The following is an 18698-nucleotide window of genomic DNA, read 5'->3' as shown; positions in this document are numbered from 1 at the left end:
TACATTCTGCTTTCCATTTAATTCTGTGATGACAATAGAGGACCCAAAATGCTATAGTAATCTCTTCTTCATATGAGTTGATGTATAGGAGAGTTCTCCACATAGTTCTACCATTTTGTCAACAAGGTCTTTTAGTGTTATTTGTTCGTCATCATTTTCAATCAGGAACTATGCTTTTTCCTGGAAAGCAAATTCCTGTGCCATGTTCACTGGTCTTCCACACTTCTTTCCTTTTTCATTGCCTGACTGTGGTATATTTTTACCTGTCCTAAAATTTACGCTGCATGACTGATGGTATATAGCAACAGCAGCCGCTAAGTCATGTATAGTTTCCAATCTGCTTTTAATATCTGAACCCTATTTGTCATCCCTATCGATACATATGTGTTCGATGTTCTTTTTAAATTCAACTGTTCTAACAGGGTATACATTATAGCCTCGTTTTCTTCCAACAAATTTAGCACGTTGAGCACAAAATAGACAATTTGTACTGAAGTTAAATCGTTCAGTGTTAGATCGTAACGATGGAGATAATACAGTGTTGGCTTTTTATTTACGGATAACTTGATTCGAATTGGGTTACAATAATCTTTCCGACAATGTACATATGAACTGTCTGTCCGGGTAGGGAAGTAATATTGTCCAAGCGAACTTTGCTGGCAGCATTTATGCTATCACTCCCTTTCTGGCGTAACTTAACATGATCTTGGTCATCTGCAAGTGATTGGCATCATATCAGGCAGGTATTGCTGAAAGAATGTATGAATACATGCTGTTTCAACCATTAGGCAGAACAGTCTTTTGTGACATTCCCAATTGTGACAAAAGGAGCATTTGCTCATAACAAGCAATTCCTTGATTTGACACAATGGATTTTAAAGCCGTCTGCTGCCTGCTGCAGATGCATTCAAAAGCGTTTAATAGAATGAAGGGTTTATATTTTCATACATATTGTGTATTTCAGAATACAAGTAAATGCATTGTTGAACTTTATGTTTATAAAAAAACTATTTTTAAGAAACAACAATTATCGATATTCACGCAATATTGTGTTGTTTTTTTTTTCAGAAATAACAATAGTTGATATTCACGCAATGTTATTTTTGTACTATGTACAAATGTTCACAGTTCCAGTATGAATCCTGTAGTAAATTTTGTTTTGCACTCATTAATAGTTTGACTGTACTGTGGGGTTAATTTATTTATATGTTTGTCATTGATGCTTTTTAAAAATGAATTATTTAATTTTGCCTTCAACTGCAAGCTGTAAATGTTGAGTATTTACTAGCGTTGCGTGTAGAATGAATGGCTATTACCTTTCCGATGCAGCTGCAGCAGGTTTGGTGCTGATCAGATTGTTTGGCAGTTCCATATTAGCATCTGTAATAGATGAAACAAATTAAAGTCTCTATAACGCTCAAAATCAACCAAAATTTCGTAATCTCTTTCTTAAAATAAAATTAACACCTAAACAATCTGTGTTCCTTATAGCAATAGCCACGATTTCAACGCTAGATGTGGTTTGATAACATAGATTTTTGTATATACAAGATGCGCGTTTTTATTTATTTGTGACACAATAAATTCCATTTTAATATATATTCATAATACACACGAACACCATGTTAGTGTTCATGTGCCGTATGAATAGATATCGTTGAAATTAAAATGGAAAAAACAACGAGCGTTTTGTATCTTCAAACATCTATTTTACCAGACCAAATCTGGCGTTAAAATATCGGCAATTGCCATAAAGAGCACTGACGTTTAATTGGTTAAGTTTATTTTACGAAATATTGTACGAAATTTTCGTTGATTTTAAGTTGTAATGTTACTTAACATATATTGAGAAAGTAGAGGAAACAGAAATGGAAAAATTAAACTTAAGTTTGATCAAAGCTGTACTTATTTTCCTTCACATGGTATGGCCGATGTTTTTAAACACACTATCTTTTGTTTATATAAATTTACATTATCCTGTAGCATTTTGTCATGGCATATGAATCATTTATAAAAACACTTTTAAATAAATATATATTTATACCTTTTTTCGAAATTCTAAACCCACACCTTTGACATCGTTGATTGAAAATAACAGTTTGATATGTGTGTAAGAGAGTAACTTATTTACTATAAACAGCTTTTGATTTTCTGTTGTAATAATACTAAATGAAACATTTATAGCTTAACTCAATATTTCGGATTATATTTTTTTATAGTTTAGAATTGTAAATTTAAGACCATAACTTATTATTTCTATTTTATATATGATAATTATTCATAATGAAATATTGAAATTATTAAAATGATTTAAATATGTGGAAAATTGAAAGCTTTTTTAACATTAGGTAAGAAAATTCTCAACAGTTTCAATCAGTAGAATATTTTAAGAAGTTATAGGGAAAAAGAAGCAATACGAAAACGTTGTGGTACAAATGGCCAAAACAAAAACGTTATGGTAAAAATGGCCTTCCGTAGTTTAAAAAAAATTATTAAAATCTCGATCTTTTCTCTCTTAATTTTCATATTTGTTTGTGCGTTTCAAGCATTCCTTAGATGCCTACATATGTATATTTGTGTAAAATGTGTGTTTGCTGCTGACTTTATTGCATATTTGAAGAAAACTATAAGTCCCTACATCATCCACGAAAACTAATTACAAAGTGGTACGCAGTCTATTACGTAGCGCATTCTTCTATTACTGACGCATTTGTTAGGAGAAAAACATTAATTTCCAAGATGAAAAGAATAATATTCAACAAAGACATCTTAACTTACCTCCAAAAATGACTTAAATCTAGGATCTTTCATCAAAAGCAGACGATCACATCATATTGCGCGAACGCTTGTATACCGTGCATCTGATCATTTTATCTTCTACGGTGGTAATTTAGGGCCATGAAAATCTGTCATATTAAAAGTCATTTTTCGGTAGTTTGCCCAGGCTAGACTTTGCTAGACTTTTGATATGTTGAAGAGGTGATATTTATCTACAACATTATCGAAAAATTATTTCTGTTGCAATTAGTTGTGGGTACAATTACAGATTGACTGGACTATTGATTTGATGAAGAAGTTCGCATGTTAAAACAAATATAATTAAAAACTGTCCCGAAAAATACCTGGCACAAAGCCAGAGTAAAATGATAAGGTTCTCATTCATTGCTTTTCTCATTTACCACATAATAAACAATATAATTCTTATACAGGCCATATTTTATTTTTCACCATAGGTCAATATTCATGTCAATGGTACCACAACACCAAATAAAAAAAGTATGTTACAAGCTCCTAGAGTAAAGAACAGTAACGATAAATGATATCATAATAACCATGGAATTTCGCATATCCAGTTGAGTATTCCTCCCGATGTGCAAAAGTCAGCAACAATCCAATTAAGCAAATAAAGACGCTTCAAACAGAAAACAAAACTTCACATATCGTCGAATTCGTATTTAAAAAACATAAATAATATACAAATGAAACAGGCGAAATGAAAATCATAACACAATAAAGGTTGTTATAACGCGTATAGCATAACAGATTTGACGGGCGTTTATTTTTTGTTTTGGGACTCCAGTTCAAATTTCAATACTGCAAATTTGTTGTTTACAACTTAAAAATCTTTGCTCGCACGAACATAAATAGCGATGTTTAACAATTAAAAGATTATACGCCCATTATTATCACATAATAAACTGTCTTCAGCAAATCTTATTCATTCTATATAACAAACACGCATATAAAGTTACAATTGCAATAGCCAATTATAATTTAGTCTCTTAAACGGAAGATTTTAAAATTAACTGTTTTTGATATCTGTTCTGTCAATCCCCATTTCAATTTTGTCAAAACATTTCGATGGTTAGCACACGCCAAAATCTGCACCATCCATCAACAAGAACCATCTGCAAGTTCTGAGAATTTGCAAGATCCAGTTACATGATACGTTTTTTTCTAGTTATTCCAATTTTTTTGCGGCCGGAGAGACAGACGAACAAATGACCTACAGCTAAATGTGTATACCAAGTTGCTGGATATCTTATTTACTGTTCGAGTTACAACAATATTTCTATTTTTTTCGGACGAACATAAAGACGGAAGGATAACAAGAGAAAATGATTAACCGACAAACATAAAACATATAGGTCAATAGGTTTATCAATTTTCATAATAATTATGATATCTCGTGTACTTGTTGAGTGTTAACAATGTAAAGCGTTGTGGTATTTTTAGCAACAGCGACCAGACCTTTGAATGCTGGTAAAAAGGGTAATCCGTAACTATAGTTGTTGCTTGTTTTGAGAAATCGAGGGACAGACAGTCGAATTGACAGACGTGACTTACTCAACATAATCTCATAGTTTCAAATAGTGAAACAGGCAGAGGACTAATGAGAATAAAGAAATAGATTTACATTACAATTGAGAATCGTTAAAACAAATTTACTATTTCAGTATGGAATAATACATCGCCACTAATATTCAACACGAAAACGAAAAACAAAAATAGTAACATCTTTCAAACATTCATATGTGAACTTGATATTTTATTATAATAATGTTAAAAAAAATCTTGCTTTATTGTACATCGGTATCTTTTCTTGGTCGGCAGACGTACTCACACATTATAAAGCCCCTTTGCCTCCCCTTCCGCCCCTTCCATTAGGCCCAGGTTCGCCGTTCTCGCCGTCTTGTCCTGCGAAGAAACCAAAAAAACCTTTTCCACCTTTTCCGCCTTGACCAGCGCCGTATCCGCCTCCGTAATAGTATCCGCCGCTACCACCACCGCCTTGACCCCCCGATCCCCCGCTAAAACCGCCACCACCTCCATAGCCTCCTCCACCTCCACCATATCTGCCACCACCTCCTCCTCCGCCCCCACCACCTCCACCACCACCTCCACCACCATAACCCCCTCCACGACCGCCACTTCTGCCACGTCCAAATGAACCATATTCCCCGTCTTCTCCGTCCATATAGCCGCCACTGCCACCCCCCTTGCCACCAGCGCCACCACCTCCTTTACCGCCACCTCCGCTACTACCGCCACCACCACCATAACCTCCACCACGACCGCCTCTTCCGCCACGCCCAAGTGAACCATCTTCCCCGTCTTCTCCATCAATATAACCACCACCCCCCGAACGCGCGCCGGCACCACCGCGATCACCTCTACCACCCCTTCCGCCACTTCCTGGTCCACCAGGTTGTCCCATGCAATTGTCTTGATATCCGTCCTCTGCTTGAAACCAGTGTTCCCAAGCCGCGTTGTACTCTGTATGACCGCATTGACCTACAACAGATACGAGACGAGGTAATTATAAAAGATTCACGTACACACTTTACCTTATGTAAATAAACCTGTTGTGTTACACCCAATTTTGTCTATTCTAAATCTCTTTCTTTAAATGAAAAGATTAAACGAAACAAAGAATGTTTTGAGAAAAGACAATCGGCATTGAAATTAATATTTAGTTAGTATGGCCTAAAAATACAGAAAATAACAACATAATATGCGTTGTGATATCTAGGACCCAATTAAATAATATTTACAAATAGATTTTGTCATAAATGTGACACAAAATACCATCAGCACAGCCTGACAAAATATGTAGCAACTTGATACAAATAAATTATCTAATAGAGCGTTGCCAGTTTTGGTAACATGGGCATGTTTTTAAACAATTTTTAGATTACCATTGTTCAATAATTAATACCAAATGCCACTTTATCTTATCAGGTATCAGAGTAATCGATGATTTAATGTTCTTTTGATTAAAAAAGTATATATCAATCATTTGTTTCCCGGGATGTGGCTATTTTTTACCATAGGGGCATGCTTTGAACTTATTACATGGATCATAACATATATTAAACCTCTGGGCATTGGCGTTTCTGTAGCCTCTATAGCGTGACCAGGTTTGTTTCCTGATTCATATGTTGAGAAATTACTAAGTATGATACTACAGAAAGTCTTAGTTGAAAAAAGGAGTATAACGTTTGAAAAACTTCATGCAGGCTTTTAACAATAACACATTCACACCTTCATATCACGTGGAACAATGCCTGTCTGTTTGAATGTTATATCGCGCGTTATTTAAAGAACGAAGTAATGGATGCGAGTCAGTGTAGAAAATATTTATTACGACAAAAACACAATTTTATCGAAAAAATTCATATAAGTAAAACATTTTTAGTGGTCGAACTACAAATAACAAAATGGATTATGAAAGTCGTTAACAGTCTTAAATTTTAAAGTTTCAATACTTAATAATTGACACCGCTTTTAAACGCAAATCGCAATACAGTTATTGACTGTACATGCAGAACTTCCAATGACACTTTTTGAAGTTACGCTACATTTATAGCCAAAACTACAAGTTAGGCCTGTTTTCATTTGTCCTTGTCCAAACTGTTAATTTTGAAGAGTACATGCACTTGAATTTAATAAAAACGTTTGATACCAATAAATGGATTCATTGAAGGAAATGTTCAAGTCATTATTTTGTTTCCAATAAAACAAGTTTAAAATTAGGAGTCCAACGATGTGCATCATATTAATATCTAAGACAAAAATGTGCAATTCATGGAGGAAAAACATATAAATTAATATTTTAATTACCACGTTCTGGATAATTCCTGAAGCGTTTAGATGCAGCCAGTACTTGAATTGTTTTTCCATTAATTACTTTGCCTGAAATGTATGTAGGTGATATTGAATCTTAAAGAAACGATTTTAAAGATATACAGCAGAAGTATTATACAGACATTTAAATAATTTAAATACCCTCTTCGATCACTATTAATTGATGTTATAGTGTAGCTTTTATGGAGACATACATATACTATATACCAGTCGAAGATTCGTAACCTTTCAGTTTTCGAGTTACCGAAAAACACGAGAATATAAATATAACCAACAGAGTTAAACGAAAAAATGATACAAACCGTTCCAAGTGTCCTGTGCTTTTTTGCCAGCATCCAATGATTCATATGTGACAATTCCTTCCTGCCTTGCCGTATTGAATCGCACCATCTGGTTGCCGTCATCTTGAACCTTAAAATTTCGTGTTTCAAAGTGGTGAATAGCATGCATTATAATTATTTTCACTGAAAAAAGGCACATATTTGTTGACATATTTCGACTGAAAGCTTTTTTATATACCGTTCAGTATTTATCAAAGCAAACAAACATTGATTTTATTAGATTACAAAAACGAAATGTAGTCCGCAAAACTTTGTGGAAAAGGCCCTCGAACAAGTGTATTCCTCAAAATATATTGTACTATTATTTGGAAATATCGATACAACAACCGAATCAATGGCATGTTAACATTATGTTTTGTTACAAACTAAATGTGTTTCGTTCATAAAGTACTTGTTTATAGAACGAAACAATAAAAACGCCGGTAAGCAACCACTGAAAGGCTAAAGCAATGGCAATCTTACTGAAATATTTATATATTCTTGATCATCCCTCATCATTGCTAACCAATTCAACAATTTGAACATTGAGAAGGAAAAACGACTGCATTTGTTACATTTTTAATGTGACATCGTTAAGAAAACACTAATGCTCGAACTGTTATGCTTTTTACACAGGCGTGCTTGAAGTAACGCTTCTCAGATTGATTACAATTCCGTGATATTTGTCTATAACTTCACCTTTATCTGTCCAAAATTGGCGAACAGTCTCACGAACTCAGGTGCTTTCATTCCTTCAAAACCTATTGCTATAATGGTGTCTGTAGGATCCTCCATTACAGGATCTCTTTCAGACCACTCTGAAATAAAAATAAATAAATAAAATGAAAACAATAGTAGTAGTGGTGGTAGCAGTATTAAACATATAAATAATACTAATAATACTGATAATATTTTTAATTTTAATAATTAGACTTGCTATCATAATATATTTATCTATAATACTATGTATTATCATTTCCAATATCATACATAAAAATCATTTTAGGTTATGTACCAGATGAAGTTGATAGCCTGAGTATCGTCATCATTATTGTTATTATGAGCATCATATTTATAATACTAAGACCAAACCATAGAATATATTTTTATATATTATATATTTATGAAAAGTCTACATGCATGTCGTACATAAACAATACGTTCTGCAAGATAATTCTTACTTTTAATTATATCCGAAGCAGAGCATCAACTATTAAAAGTGAAAGTGTGAATCATTTGTGTGAACTGCTCAACAAATATTAAGCCGTAAAGAAACGAAAAGAACCCGAAATATAAACAGTGCATACAAGAAATTTTATGAGTTAATGCTCTGACAAGACCTTGTCTTAAATTATATTTAGATTTTGGAATTTCCTATGGCGGCCGCATTTTCCTTTTGGTTTTAGATTGGAAAGGTGCTCTTGTTCATTATTGTTTATATGTAATAAATATTTGCTTTAACAGAGTATTCCAGTTGTTGAGTATCCTGCTCTTTCATCAATAATTTGACTTAATTAAGGCGTTTGTTTCAATGTTTAAACCCCTTTTAATTGTTTATTTTTGTCCTCAACAATAAATTGCTGTCATGTCGAAAGTTCTGTTGATGGATTTTGTTTAATTTTAAACTGTACTTCGAGAATATGTCTAGTTATGTTTGTTATTTTTGTGTTGCAAATTTATTACTTGTAATATCATGTTACAAATTCCTCAGACGTTTTCAAAAAATATGTTATAGCAAAGTCAACGTGCTATGTGTATCACGAGGGCTTCTGAGAACAACGTGTAGATTAAACTATTTCACTTTCGGTTTCCAAGGGTCTACATATTCTGACATGAGCTGCGTCTATATTTGGCTGAGGCTTCTTTATAAAAACTTTGTCATATTATCCACAAAGAAATCGTTTAAAACGAAACTACATACATGTACATTCATGGCGAATTGTTTGGGATACCATTATCTGCTTTTTTAAAAGAGACATTTTATGAGTACGCTTATTTCCATCATATTCCATAAAATTGTGCAAACAACATGTTTTGAGAAACACATGTCGAAAATATCCCTTTTTTTAAATAGCATCGACAAAAGGGTAACTTAAGTAAGTTATAATTGAGCGCTATACATACAAATTGCAATTACAGTGAGAAATATTGTAATTATGGTTTTAGTTTATTGACCGATTAAGTAAATAAATTAATTTAACCCAGTTGGTGTAAATGTTTTACATACAATATATTTTTCGCGATCAACGTAGGCTGCGACACCCTTCGTATTCGAATGGCATTGTACAATATAAACAATAACGATACACGGTACTTTGGGAGTGTGTGCTCAAAAACTGAAATATTTTCCTCGACGCGTTATATTTACGTATAAACTGACACACTTAAAAATAAAAAAAATATTTTAAAAGCAAGACGAAAATACAAACGATTTAAACACGAACAATATATAACGATTTAAACACACGTTTCGTTTGTTAAATGCATTATACATCACTCTATTTTTCATACAATACTATAGGTAGTAGCCATTTATTACTTCAAATTAGTATGCTGGGTGCTAAAGTAGGACGAGACAGAAACGGAAGCAGAGGTGGTCAAGGGAATGGCGCAGGCGGCCGTAGTGGCGGAAGGGGAGGCCACCAAGGTCTGTATTTCATTTCGAAAATACACCAGTATTGCATGCAGATTATCTCTAGATGTTTAATAAAAAATGTTATTTTACCAAAAACTTATTTTTTATAAAAATATTAAATGCTAGGCTTAACGTTAGAAAAAAGAAGATTAAGTATCGAAAAATATGCATCGTGTATTTACATAACATCCTTTACCATCCTTTCGTGATTATGGAATATTTGCGGCATATGAATATGAACATGTGTATCTTCTTAATTGTATAATTCTGAGTTATTTAACAGTCGAAACATGTCGTTTATTTTGAATAAAATAATAGTAAATTAAATGAGGTCGAATAAGTTACTGACAAAATGTATCGTTAGAAAAAAAAACTCAAACATTTATGTCACAAGTGTTATTGTATTATGCAGACACGCCTTTAAACTTTGGCCCCATATTACGGAGTGATGGTCCATGCGTTTTTCAATAATTTGCAACATCGCTATTTTCAATAATGTGCAATATCACTTTCAAGCTACTCAAATGACTTGTCACAGATATCAAAACTGAGCGACTGCGCTATGTTAAACTAAAAATAGCGCAAGCTACTATTCCTACAGCTGCATCGTTTATAGCGAAAGTCAGACCAACGAACGTATACACATTCAGACGACCGAAACCACTTTTAATCCAAACGTTTAGTGTATAATGCAGGCACTTTTAAAAAGTTGGTCCTTATAACGGCGAAATTGTTCACGCTATTTTCAAAAATTGCGCAAGGTCAATTTCAAGCTAAACAAATGACTCGTTCGGTATTATTTCAAATTAATAAAAACCGTGAGACTGCGATACGTGCTAAACTAACGATATCTAATGGGTGGCAATTCATATAGCGAACACTTAATCACCAAGTGATTACATTATATATGTATTACTTAATTGGATTCATTAACTTGGATGAAACTGGATTGTTATGGATCATGTCATACATTACACGCATATGCAACCTGAATTACTCTGTACTTGTCTGGTGTTTCTATTAATACGACATGTCTAATGCTTCTATTGCGCAATGTAACTAAATATCTCAAAATGTCATGTATTTTTTTCTTCCTAACGACAAGTCGAAACCGAAAGAAAGTTACAAGTTCCTGAAACTGAAAATAACGTCAGCTTATGACCGACCTGAAATAAACGGCACACTAAGATCACTACACGATTGTATATTTTTAATTCCACGAATAGCAAAGCAAACACAGCGTTTTCTGTGAATGTCGTTGTCGTAATGGCTTTTATGCCATTATTTTGGCACATACATCATTAAACGATGATATCTATTTGAACTTCTGAAATTATACACATTGAATTATACTTCTGAAGGATGGGTATATTTTCATTAGAAGGTAAGAATTTTAATTTATTGTTTTTTTATCGTAACTTATCATATAATAGCTCCTTAAAAGTCCCCCGAAAATAATGTCTTGAGTGCTAAAATGAGATGGGCAAAAATGAAAAATATTGGTTATCATTGCGAAAACATTTTTCTTGCATTAGTAACATATGTATTTGACTTACTCCGCTATTTCATGTAATATAAGAATAAATTAGAAAACTGTTCGATGGATCACTGTTTTTGTAAAAATATGCCTCAATAACCATTTCTTAAAAATGTATTGTTTAAGATCATGTGAAATAAGACTTCTATCATTGATATTCTGAACACAATGAGTCATTCTTTTTACACAAGAATTTTAAATAGATATTAACAACAAGAACGCAACATTAATAAAATAAGATATATTTGTGTTTATTGTAATCAGTTACCTTTTAGTTGCACAATGTTCTAACTTTCTATTCTTATCAGTTACCTTTCAGTGGCACACAGTTCTATCTTAATTATTTTCTAATAATATTACATTAATTTAGCAGAGTGTTTACGATTGAAATCCTCAACATGTTGTTCGATTCGGTTTTAGGAAGTGAAGCCGACAGAGGTGGCGGTGGTGGCGGTGGTGGCGGTGGTGGTGATGGTGGCGGCGGCGGTGGCGGCGGTGGCGGCGGCGGTGGTGGCGGAGGCAGTGGCGGTGGTGGTGGAGGAGGAGGAGGTGGTGGTGGCGGGGGAGGTGGTGGTGGTGGTGGCGGAGGCGGTGGCGGTGGAGGCGGTGGTGGTGGAGGTGGCGGAGGGGGTGGATGACAGAGCATACATTAATCAACATTAACTGCAATATATACATGGATTGTTAATTGATTATTTTGCATACAGTTTTTTAAATATTTATGATAGATGGACAATGTTTTCATACTAATTGCACAAAATCTCGATGTTTAAACATGTTTTTGTAAAATATAAATTAAATACAAAATTATTTTCTGCGGTTTTCGTTCCGCATTTTTCAAAGTTTATTGGATTCATACTTAAAGGATTACATGTTAAATCACTTTCGTCTTCTTTAGCCAGTTATAATTGGGCACAACTCTGTACGAAACAGAATCTTTTCAAATGTCATATTGTTAGGACTCTTAATATGTAGTTTCTGGTTCGAAAAGAAAAACCACAATATAATTTCTATTAAAGTGGTATTATCAACGGTATTGTTAAATCTATAAAATGCTTTGTCTGTTGCAAACCATGTTCTTTGTGTTCTCAGAATAACTTAGAACTAAATTATGTAATGATAATTAATGTCTACATGACAGGACGATCAAACGGAGAGAACAGTATATTTGGTAACATAACTTTCCAAAAAAATAACATACGTTATTCTAGAATTTCGATTTCGTACCTAAAATGCCAGATTGTTTTCGCGTATGTTTTTATCAGCATTTTTTTGAGAATACATGTGTTTGTGCATTATGAGTATTCACTCATTCCCTTATACATTGGTACACTGTGATATTATATGTTTATTGGTTATACCACATGCGTACTTTTTCTGTTTTGTTGACCTCTAGATTTATTTAACTTAACACTATCAATTTTATTCCTATGAATAACTGTTACAACATATGTGTTAAAAAGTTTGCTCTGTGTATCATGACAATGCTTTCTGTGTTGATTGCTAGAGAAGTGTAAGACAGTGTGCTATGTGTGCTATGTACGTGTGGCTATGATATTAATTAGTAAAAACATCATTTTGAATGAAAAATACTCAAATTATAACACACAAAAAACGTTTCTGAAGAAAAAAACATCACTATCAAATATATATAACAAGGTATCCAACTCAATATAAAGAAGTGAAACACCAGCTGCTGGAGCAGTATTGAATTTTCATTAAAAACAATTAGTTGGTCCTTTATTTAAGGCAAGTGACCGATTGCCCAAACAGTACAAAACAGCACAATACAGCACAATACAAACCAACATAAACACAAAATAAAAGTCACTCGAAAACAGGGTGCATTGCTTTGAACAGCCGCTTGACCTACTCGTCAACGATCAGACCCGATTAATGTATGAAATCTTCAGGTGCAAAGACACACCTTCGCATTGGACCAATAAAATCACTCGTGTGCTTAAAATGTCGGCCAGTTAAAATGTATTTAAACAAAGGTTTCAAACGCCTCTGGACAGTTAGTTTTGATGCATAATGTAACGGCACGACGGTAAGATTTTTTTTCATACGCTTTATCGAATTACGTTACCCAGGTCCGTGAACTTTGCATACAAAATGCCCTTTACTCCATGAAGATTTCAATATTAGGTCGGGTCAGATCGGTAACGAGTAGGTTACGCGGGTTGTGTCTCGTGTTTTTTCTTTAAATTTTACTATTTTTTGTAGAAATATTACAAGATATGTACATCTCCAAAAAAGGAACTCATTTCTGCGTTTCATAAGACCGAGTGCATGTAAATCGCTGCACAATTGATGAAATTGCGGTTGTTCAAATTAATGCACCCTGTTTTCGGTGATTTTGAGTTGGATACCTTGTTATATATATATTTGATAGGGAATTGTTTTACAGAAAAGTTAATTTTTTGTTATAATTTGATTATTTTTCATTCAAAATGATGTTTTTGCTAACTAATATCACAGCAACACGCTAACCACCTGTAGCAAAGACCATACAAGACGATACGAAATTGTGTTCAGATCAATTACACATTTTTGTGAGAAGGATCTGTATTTGAGTATTTGTTTGTAAATAAAGAAGCAAAATATTGATACAGATTATCATATATGGTACATATTTTTGGTTTCATAAATGATACATGTTCATAACTTATAAAAAATTTATAAATCAATTGCATGTATGCAGTTGAAATATCGGAATTGTTATATTATTATTATTGTTGTTATTATTATTATTATTATTATTATTATTATTATTTTTATTATTATTATTATTATTAGTAGTAGTAGTAGTAGTAGTAGTAGTAGTAGTAGTAGTAGTAGTAGTAGTAGTAGTAGTAGTTGTTGTAGTAGTAGTAGTAGTAGTAGTAGTAGTAGTAGTAGTAGTAGTAGTAGTAGTATGAGTAGTAGTAGTAGTAGTAGTAGTAGTAGTAGTAGTAGTAGTAGTAGTAGTAGTAGTAGTAGTAGTAGTAGTAGTATAATTATTACTACTACTACTACTACTAGCTACTATTTCCAGGTACTAATTTTTCGGAATGTTAAGAGTAATGTTTTGCTCGCGCGCATACAAGCCTCTTTAAAACCCGAAAATTATCCTGGGACATGCACTCTTTACTTCGCTGTTACATCATTTCAAACACGAAATTCAGGCAAATACCTTAAATATATATGTTTCAGATATCTTCAATACGTTACTACAGTTTCAATTTACCAATTGTAACAAACCCTTTACACATGTACTGTAATGTAGAATTCTTTGAAAAGAGGAGCTGTAAACATTTTCCATTTCATTATACGAAGTTTGTATTGTATTAACTATGCATCGTAGAAAAACACAACATATACAAAGTAACTGCGGTTGAAAAAATACATGTATAAAAGGGAACCCTACACAAATCGTTAACGCCGCAATTACCGGATAAAGAAGTAAACTGCCATGAACCCTATCGCATATCGAATTAAAAAGTGTCGCTGTGAAAGAAACTTGTCATTCTGGACATCACTTTTTGCGAATATATCAATAAAGTGCAAAGAAAAGGGTTGTTTTCTATTGCGTACATATACATGTTCAAAATGATACCAAAATATACTGTTTAAATTGTATTTTATAAATTATATGCATCATGCACTCGACCATGTGATCTTATTATTTTAAATTACATAATATCACACTGATGTTAGGGCTTCTGGTTTGCGTATATATATATACTATAGCACACATGGAAATCTCTTCATAATTTCATATCTCTATATCTTTATTACAGCTTGATGTTGTTAATACAGTGCAAGCATGTACAGCCAAAAGCGCTAGATGCACTGCCTAGACTGACAACATGTTCATGTTCTGAATTATTGTCACAAGTAAATGCATCACCTTGTTTTGTTTTAAATTAATAAAATTTAACGGTCAAAGCATACTTTTAAAAGATAGTTTATTTGCTCTTCAAATAACTTATCATGAGAACACACATAATCACTATGTGACTTTAAGTACAAAACACTTAAATGTAGAGAGGGTTCGCACTTCGGAAAGTGCGTCAGCAAGAGCTATTGAACTATTTCTACTGCATGTTAACAGTTGGGATTACAGTTCTGGTGAAATCAAGAAGGTTAATAACTTGAAAGACACGCTTATAATTTAGGTTAATCAGGGTTTGAAAAGTATCAAAATAACACGAACCTATAATTGGCTACGAAAAGTACATCGCATATGATTTCATCAAATATATAAAGACAATTTATTTAAAACAAGAAATCAAGAAATCAAGTGTTTCTTTTGTTATACTCATTAGTATCAATATATTTAAGTATTTTGATTCTGATGATGATTCTGATTCTGATGACGATGATGATGGAACAAATTGGGATTTTAGTATAAATTACACACCTAGCTTTAATGTTAGTCCAGACCGTGAGCGTGGCTGATACTAGCTTAGTCTAAAATTAGCAACAGGGCTAACTCGTTAATTCCGTTGCACTCGTATTTAAATTAAAGACACACGAACAAAAATATTCAAATTGGTAATTGCACATATTTTATAAACGCCTTAATTTAAGATAAACGTTGTTCTTCTATCAGAACGTTGATTTAATGTTAATATTGACGTTGATTTAATGTTAATATTGGTAAAACTTAACATCTTATTGAACTTAACCACGTTTTCTGGTTTTGCACTGTTTTCCCATAGCAATCGAAAGCGAAAGACTGCTATTCGATGGTCAATCTAACACTAACAACAGTTAATAACCCACAAATGCTATGGAAGCAAAACAAACTTTACGTTTACTATCAATTTCGTTGTCATAAAGTTATTCACCCCATTTCTGCCGGTTTCCGCCGTTATTCCAAATCGAATGTAAACACATCAGACATAATAATCCCAAATCAGGAATCCGGGCCTGATAACATGTTTACTTAATAATTAATGAAGTAAATTAAAACCTAAATTAAAATTCATGTTTTGTATGTTCCGTGTATGTTTCGCCTACCAATACTTTAGGTTTTGTGTTTGCAATTATGTCTAATATATTTCATGTTTATGCGAGTGTATTCATAAATAACATGTTATTATTAATAACATATATAGCTTAATAGGAGTTCTATTATAAGACGAAACATATAGGCCCTTTTCAGTTTCTACTTAGTGCTGTGGTTTGGATTATTTATAGTATTTTGCTATATAACCAAACACAATAACAGACGGGGGTAATCACGTGACAAACATGCTAGCGACCTCCATGCCGAGACAGGTATCTTTCGCCATTTTCTGCCCTTTATTACTTGTATTAATTTGTTAAATGACGCCCACTTTCCAAATATGTCAGCAAGAAAGTTACTAGCGTTTATTTCGTATTTATATTCGGTCTATTTCTTGAGTTTACTCGCTGCTAAATGTGTAAGCGGGATGACCTAATTACAGCTCAACATTGAAAATGTGCGGGCAGTAAATTCGAGATATAAAGCGATTTTTAATTAAATTATTGCTATTCATCTGTTGACTTATACAGCTGGAAAGTTGGCGTCATTTGAAAAGTAAACAAACGTAATAAATGGTATAAAACAGCGAAAAATAATTGTCTCGGCATGGACATCGCCATCTTGAATATAACGTGATTATTCCCTCCGAATAAAACCTCAGCCTAGTGTATAGGCTTGGGTGCTGCAGTTTTGTAGGCATATTTGATAAAATGGCATTTCAAAAATATTGAAAATAAGTAAAAACACAACTCTATCAAATATTTGAGAAGATGCTGATTTTATTTAAAGGATTGTTACATATTTAAACTAGCTTCATGTTACAATAAAACATGCAAATTAAATAAAACGAACTTATTTAACATGGTTCGGTAACAATTGAGATGCATATAAGGATAGATAATTCTAAGACAATGTCCATATTCGTAGTATCTTCCCTGTGTTTTTGTCGTTTTATAAGGAATTATAATGGAGGAGGTAATACGACCAATAGTATGGGCTGAAAAAGAAAACAGAAAAGAACATATTAATTAAAAAAATATCATACATGTATACACAAAACAGCAATTAGGTTTTACAGTATGATTATTTAAAAAAGCTACACTAAAATAAAAAACAAATAATATTAGATGTAAAGTATCATAGATAGCTTACTTACAGAACAGAAGTGGACTTTTTCAAATACCATAGCAAAACAAAATACACCTATTAATTACTTTGTTGATATATGCTTTACAAATATCCTCGTTGAATTTTTAAGACACATTCACTACGTTATAAAAATAAAATTTCAACTTCGTTTGGTATATTATGAAAAAAGAGTATATGAAAAAAGAGTATAATGCACACGATATGTTTGCTGTAGAGGAATTAAATGAAATACACTAGCTTATCTTAAAAAACGGCAACTAACGAATGAAAAAGAACGGTGTTAATAAAACACAAAAGAAAGACATACACTGCAACCAATCCATATATCGTGTTGCTATGTATCTTACTTCGCCACTCCATTTAATTCGGAGATCGAGTAAGTGTCGAATCCTCGACTGGACCGGAAGTAACCCCCAGGACACCAGAAGTGGTCTCATCGTAGTCTATTTCCGCCCCGGGTACCATGTAATAGGTAACTGCGAATTCAATGTCTTCTTCCTGTACGCGGTAACGCCAGCCGCCACCACCGCCTCCCCCACCACCTCCCCCACCACCACCACCGCCACCGCCACCACCACCACCTCCACTCATGATAAAAATATCTTAAAGGCAAAACATCATCACGATCAATCATTGTTTGAAACGGTGAAACATACATATATGTATAATGCTACATAAAGAATAACAATAAAAAGAAGAAGAATACTAAGAATAATATGAAGAAAAATAATTATAATTATAACAATTTTGTAGAAAATAAAATATTGTTTGATACATGCATTTGTAAAGAATATTTGTTGACAACAAGCTGTATTAATCAAGGTCTAAGCTATCTTAAAATTCAAACTGTACAATAAACTACAAACTCACATACCAATAAGATGCTGTTCAACACAAACGAAAGAACTTTGACGCAGATGAACGCCGCAATAACATCTTGCACCCAGATGGGCTAATTTATAACCACATTAATCACGTGATGTCTGACCTATAACCGTATGAGTTGGAGGGAAATTCCCAATTTATTTTCAAAATACAGTAAAGTTTACATCATGATTTCATTCTAATAATAGAGCACTATCCAGAGAATTCTGTGAAACAGAAAGTAAAACTATGAGAATTGCCGCTTACGATAATGCCACCTCATTTTCGTAAATCGTAAGTCCCGGCATAAAGTAACACCAAGTCATCATGACGGACCGAGCGAATATAAAAGTAAGTATTCAAATTACAGCTGTATGTGTTTATGCTTGCGTATAACTTTGAAAGAAGACTTGTAAGTTTTTGACATACAATTTATATTTAAGTACAGGCATTTAAAAATCTTTATATCAGGCAAAATGCCAATTATCCTCGAACGACCGAGAACATTTGACTCTACCTAAACAATCACAAACGAAGAAAACAATCTCA

General features: G+C 33.2%; 1 protein-coding gene and 2 long non-coding RNA genes across 3 annotated transcripts; all 3 read right to left on the bottom strand.

The window, feature by feature from the left end:
* Positions 1–569: 569 nt before the first annotated feature.
* On the bottom strand, positions 570–2087 carry LOC127857117 (uncharacterized). Its single transcript, XR_008038344.1, has 3 exons — positions 2045–2087; positions 1317–1380; positions 570–749 (listed from the first exon to the last, which is right to left on the bottom strand). It is a non-coding gene; the product is annotated as an uncharacterized LOC127857117 (long non-coding RNA).
* A 2540-nt stretch (positions 2088–4627) lies between these two features.
* LOC127857217 (uncharacterized) lies at positions 4628–8052 on the bottom strand. Its single transcript, XM_052393631.1, has 5 exons — positions 7984–8052; positions 7668–7786; positions 6951–7059; positions 6625–6696; positions 4628–5295 (listed from the first exon to the last, which is right to left on the bottom strand). Exons 1-5 carry the CDS (start codon positions 8036–8038, stop codon positions 4628–4630), a joined length of 1023 nt encoding a protein of 340 aa, XP_052249591.1. The 5' UTR covers positions 8039–8052.
* Positions 8053–16895: 8843 nt separating this feature from the next.
* LOC127857826 (uncharacterized) lies at positions 16896–18174 on the bottom strand. Its single transcript, XR_008038649.1, has 3 exons — positions 18160–18174; positions 17593–17887; positions 16896–17133 (listed from the first exon to the last, which is right to left on the bottom strand). It is a non-coding gene; the product is annotated as an uncharacterized LOC127857826 (long non-coding RNA).
* Positions 18175–18698: the final 524 nt, after the last annotated feature.

The sequence above is a fragment of the Dreissena polymorpha genome, chromosome 14 (genome assembly GCF_020536995.1).
Source record: "Dreissena polymorpha isolate Duluth1 chromosome 14, UMN_Dpol_1.0, whole genome shotgun sequence".
Classification (NCBI taxonomy): Eukaryota; Metazoa; Mollusca; class Bivalvia; order Myida; family Dreissenidae; genus Dreissena; species Dreissena polymorpha.
This window is presented reverse-complemented; position numbering and strand designations above follow the sequence as displayed.

Coding starts and splice junctions, on each gene's coding strand:
- LOC127857217 (XM_052393631.1), bottom strand. CDS start 8,038: ATGATGCTCATAATAACAATAATGATGACGATACTCAGGCTATCAACT. Junction 7,787..7,983: donor CAGGCTATCAACTTCATCTG/GTACATAACCTA, acceptor TTTTTATTTCAG/AGTGGTCTGAAAGAGATCCT. Junction 7,060..7,667: donor CCAATTTTGGACAGATAAAG/GTGAAGTTATAG, acceptor CGAAATTTTAAG/GTTCAAGATGACGGCAACCA.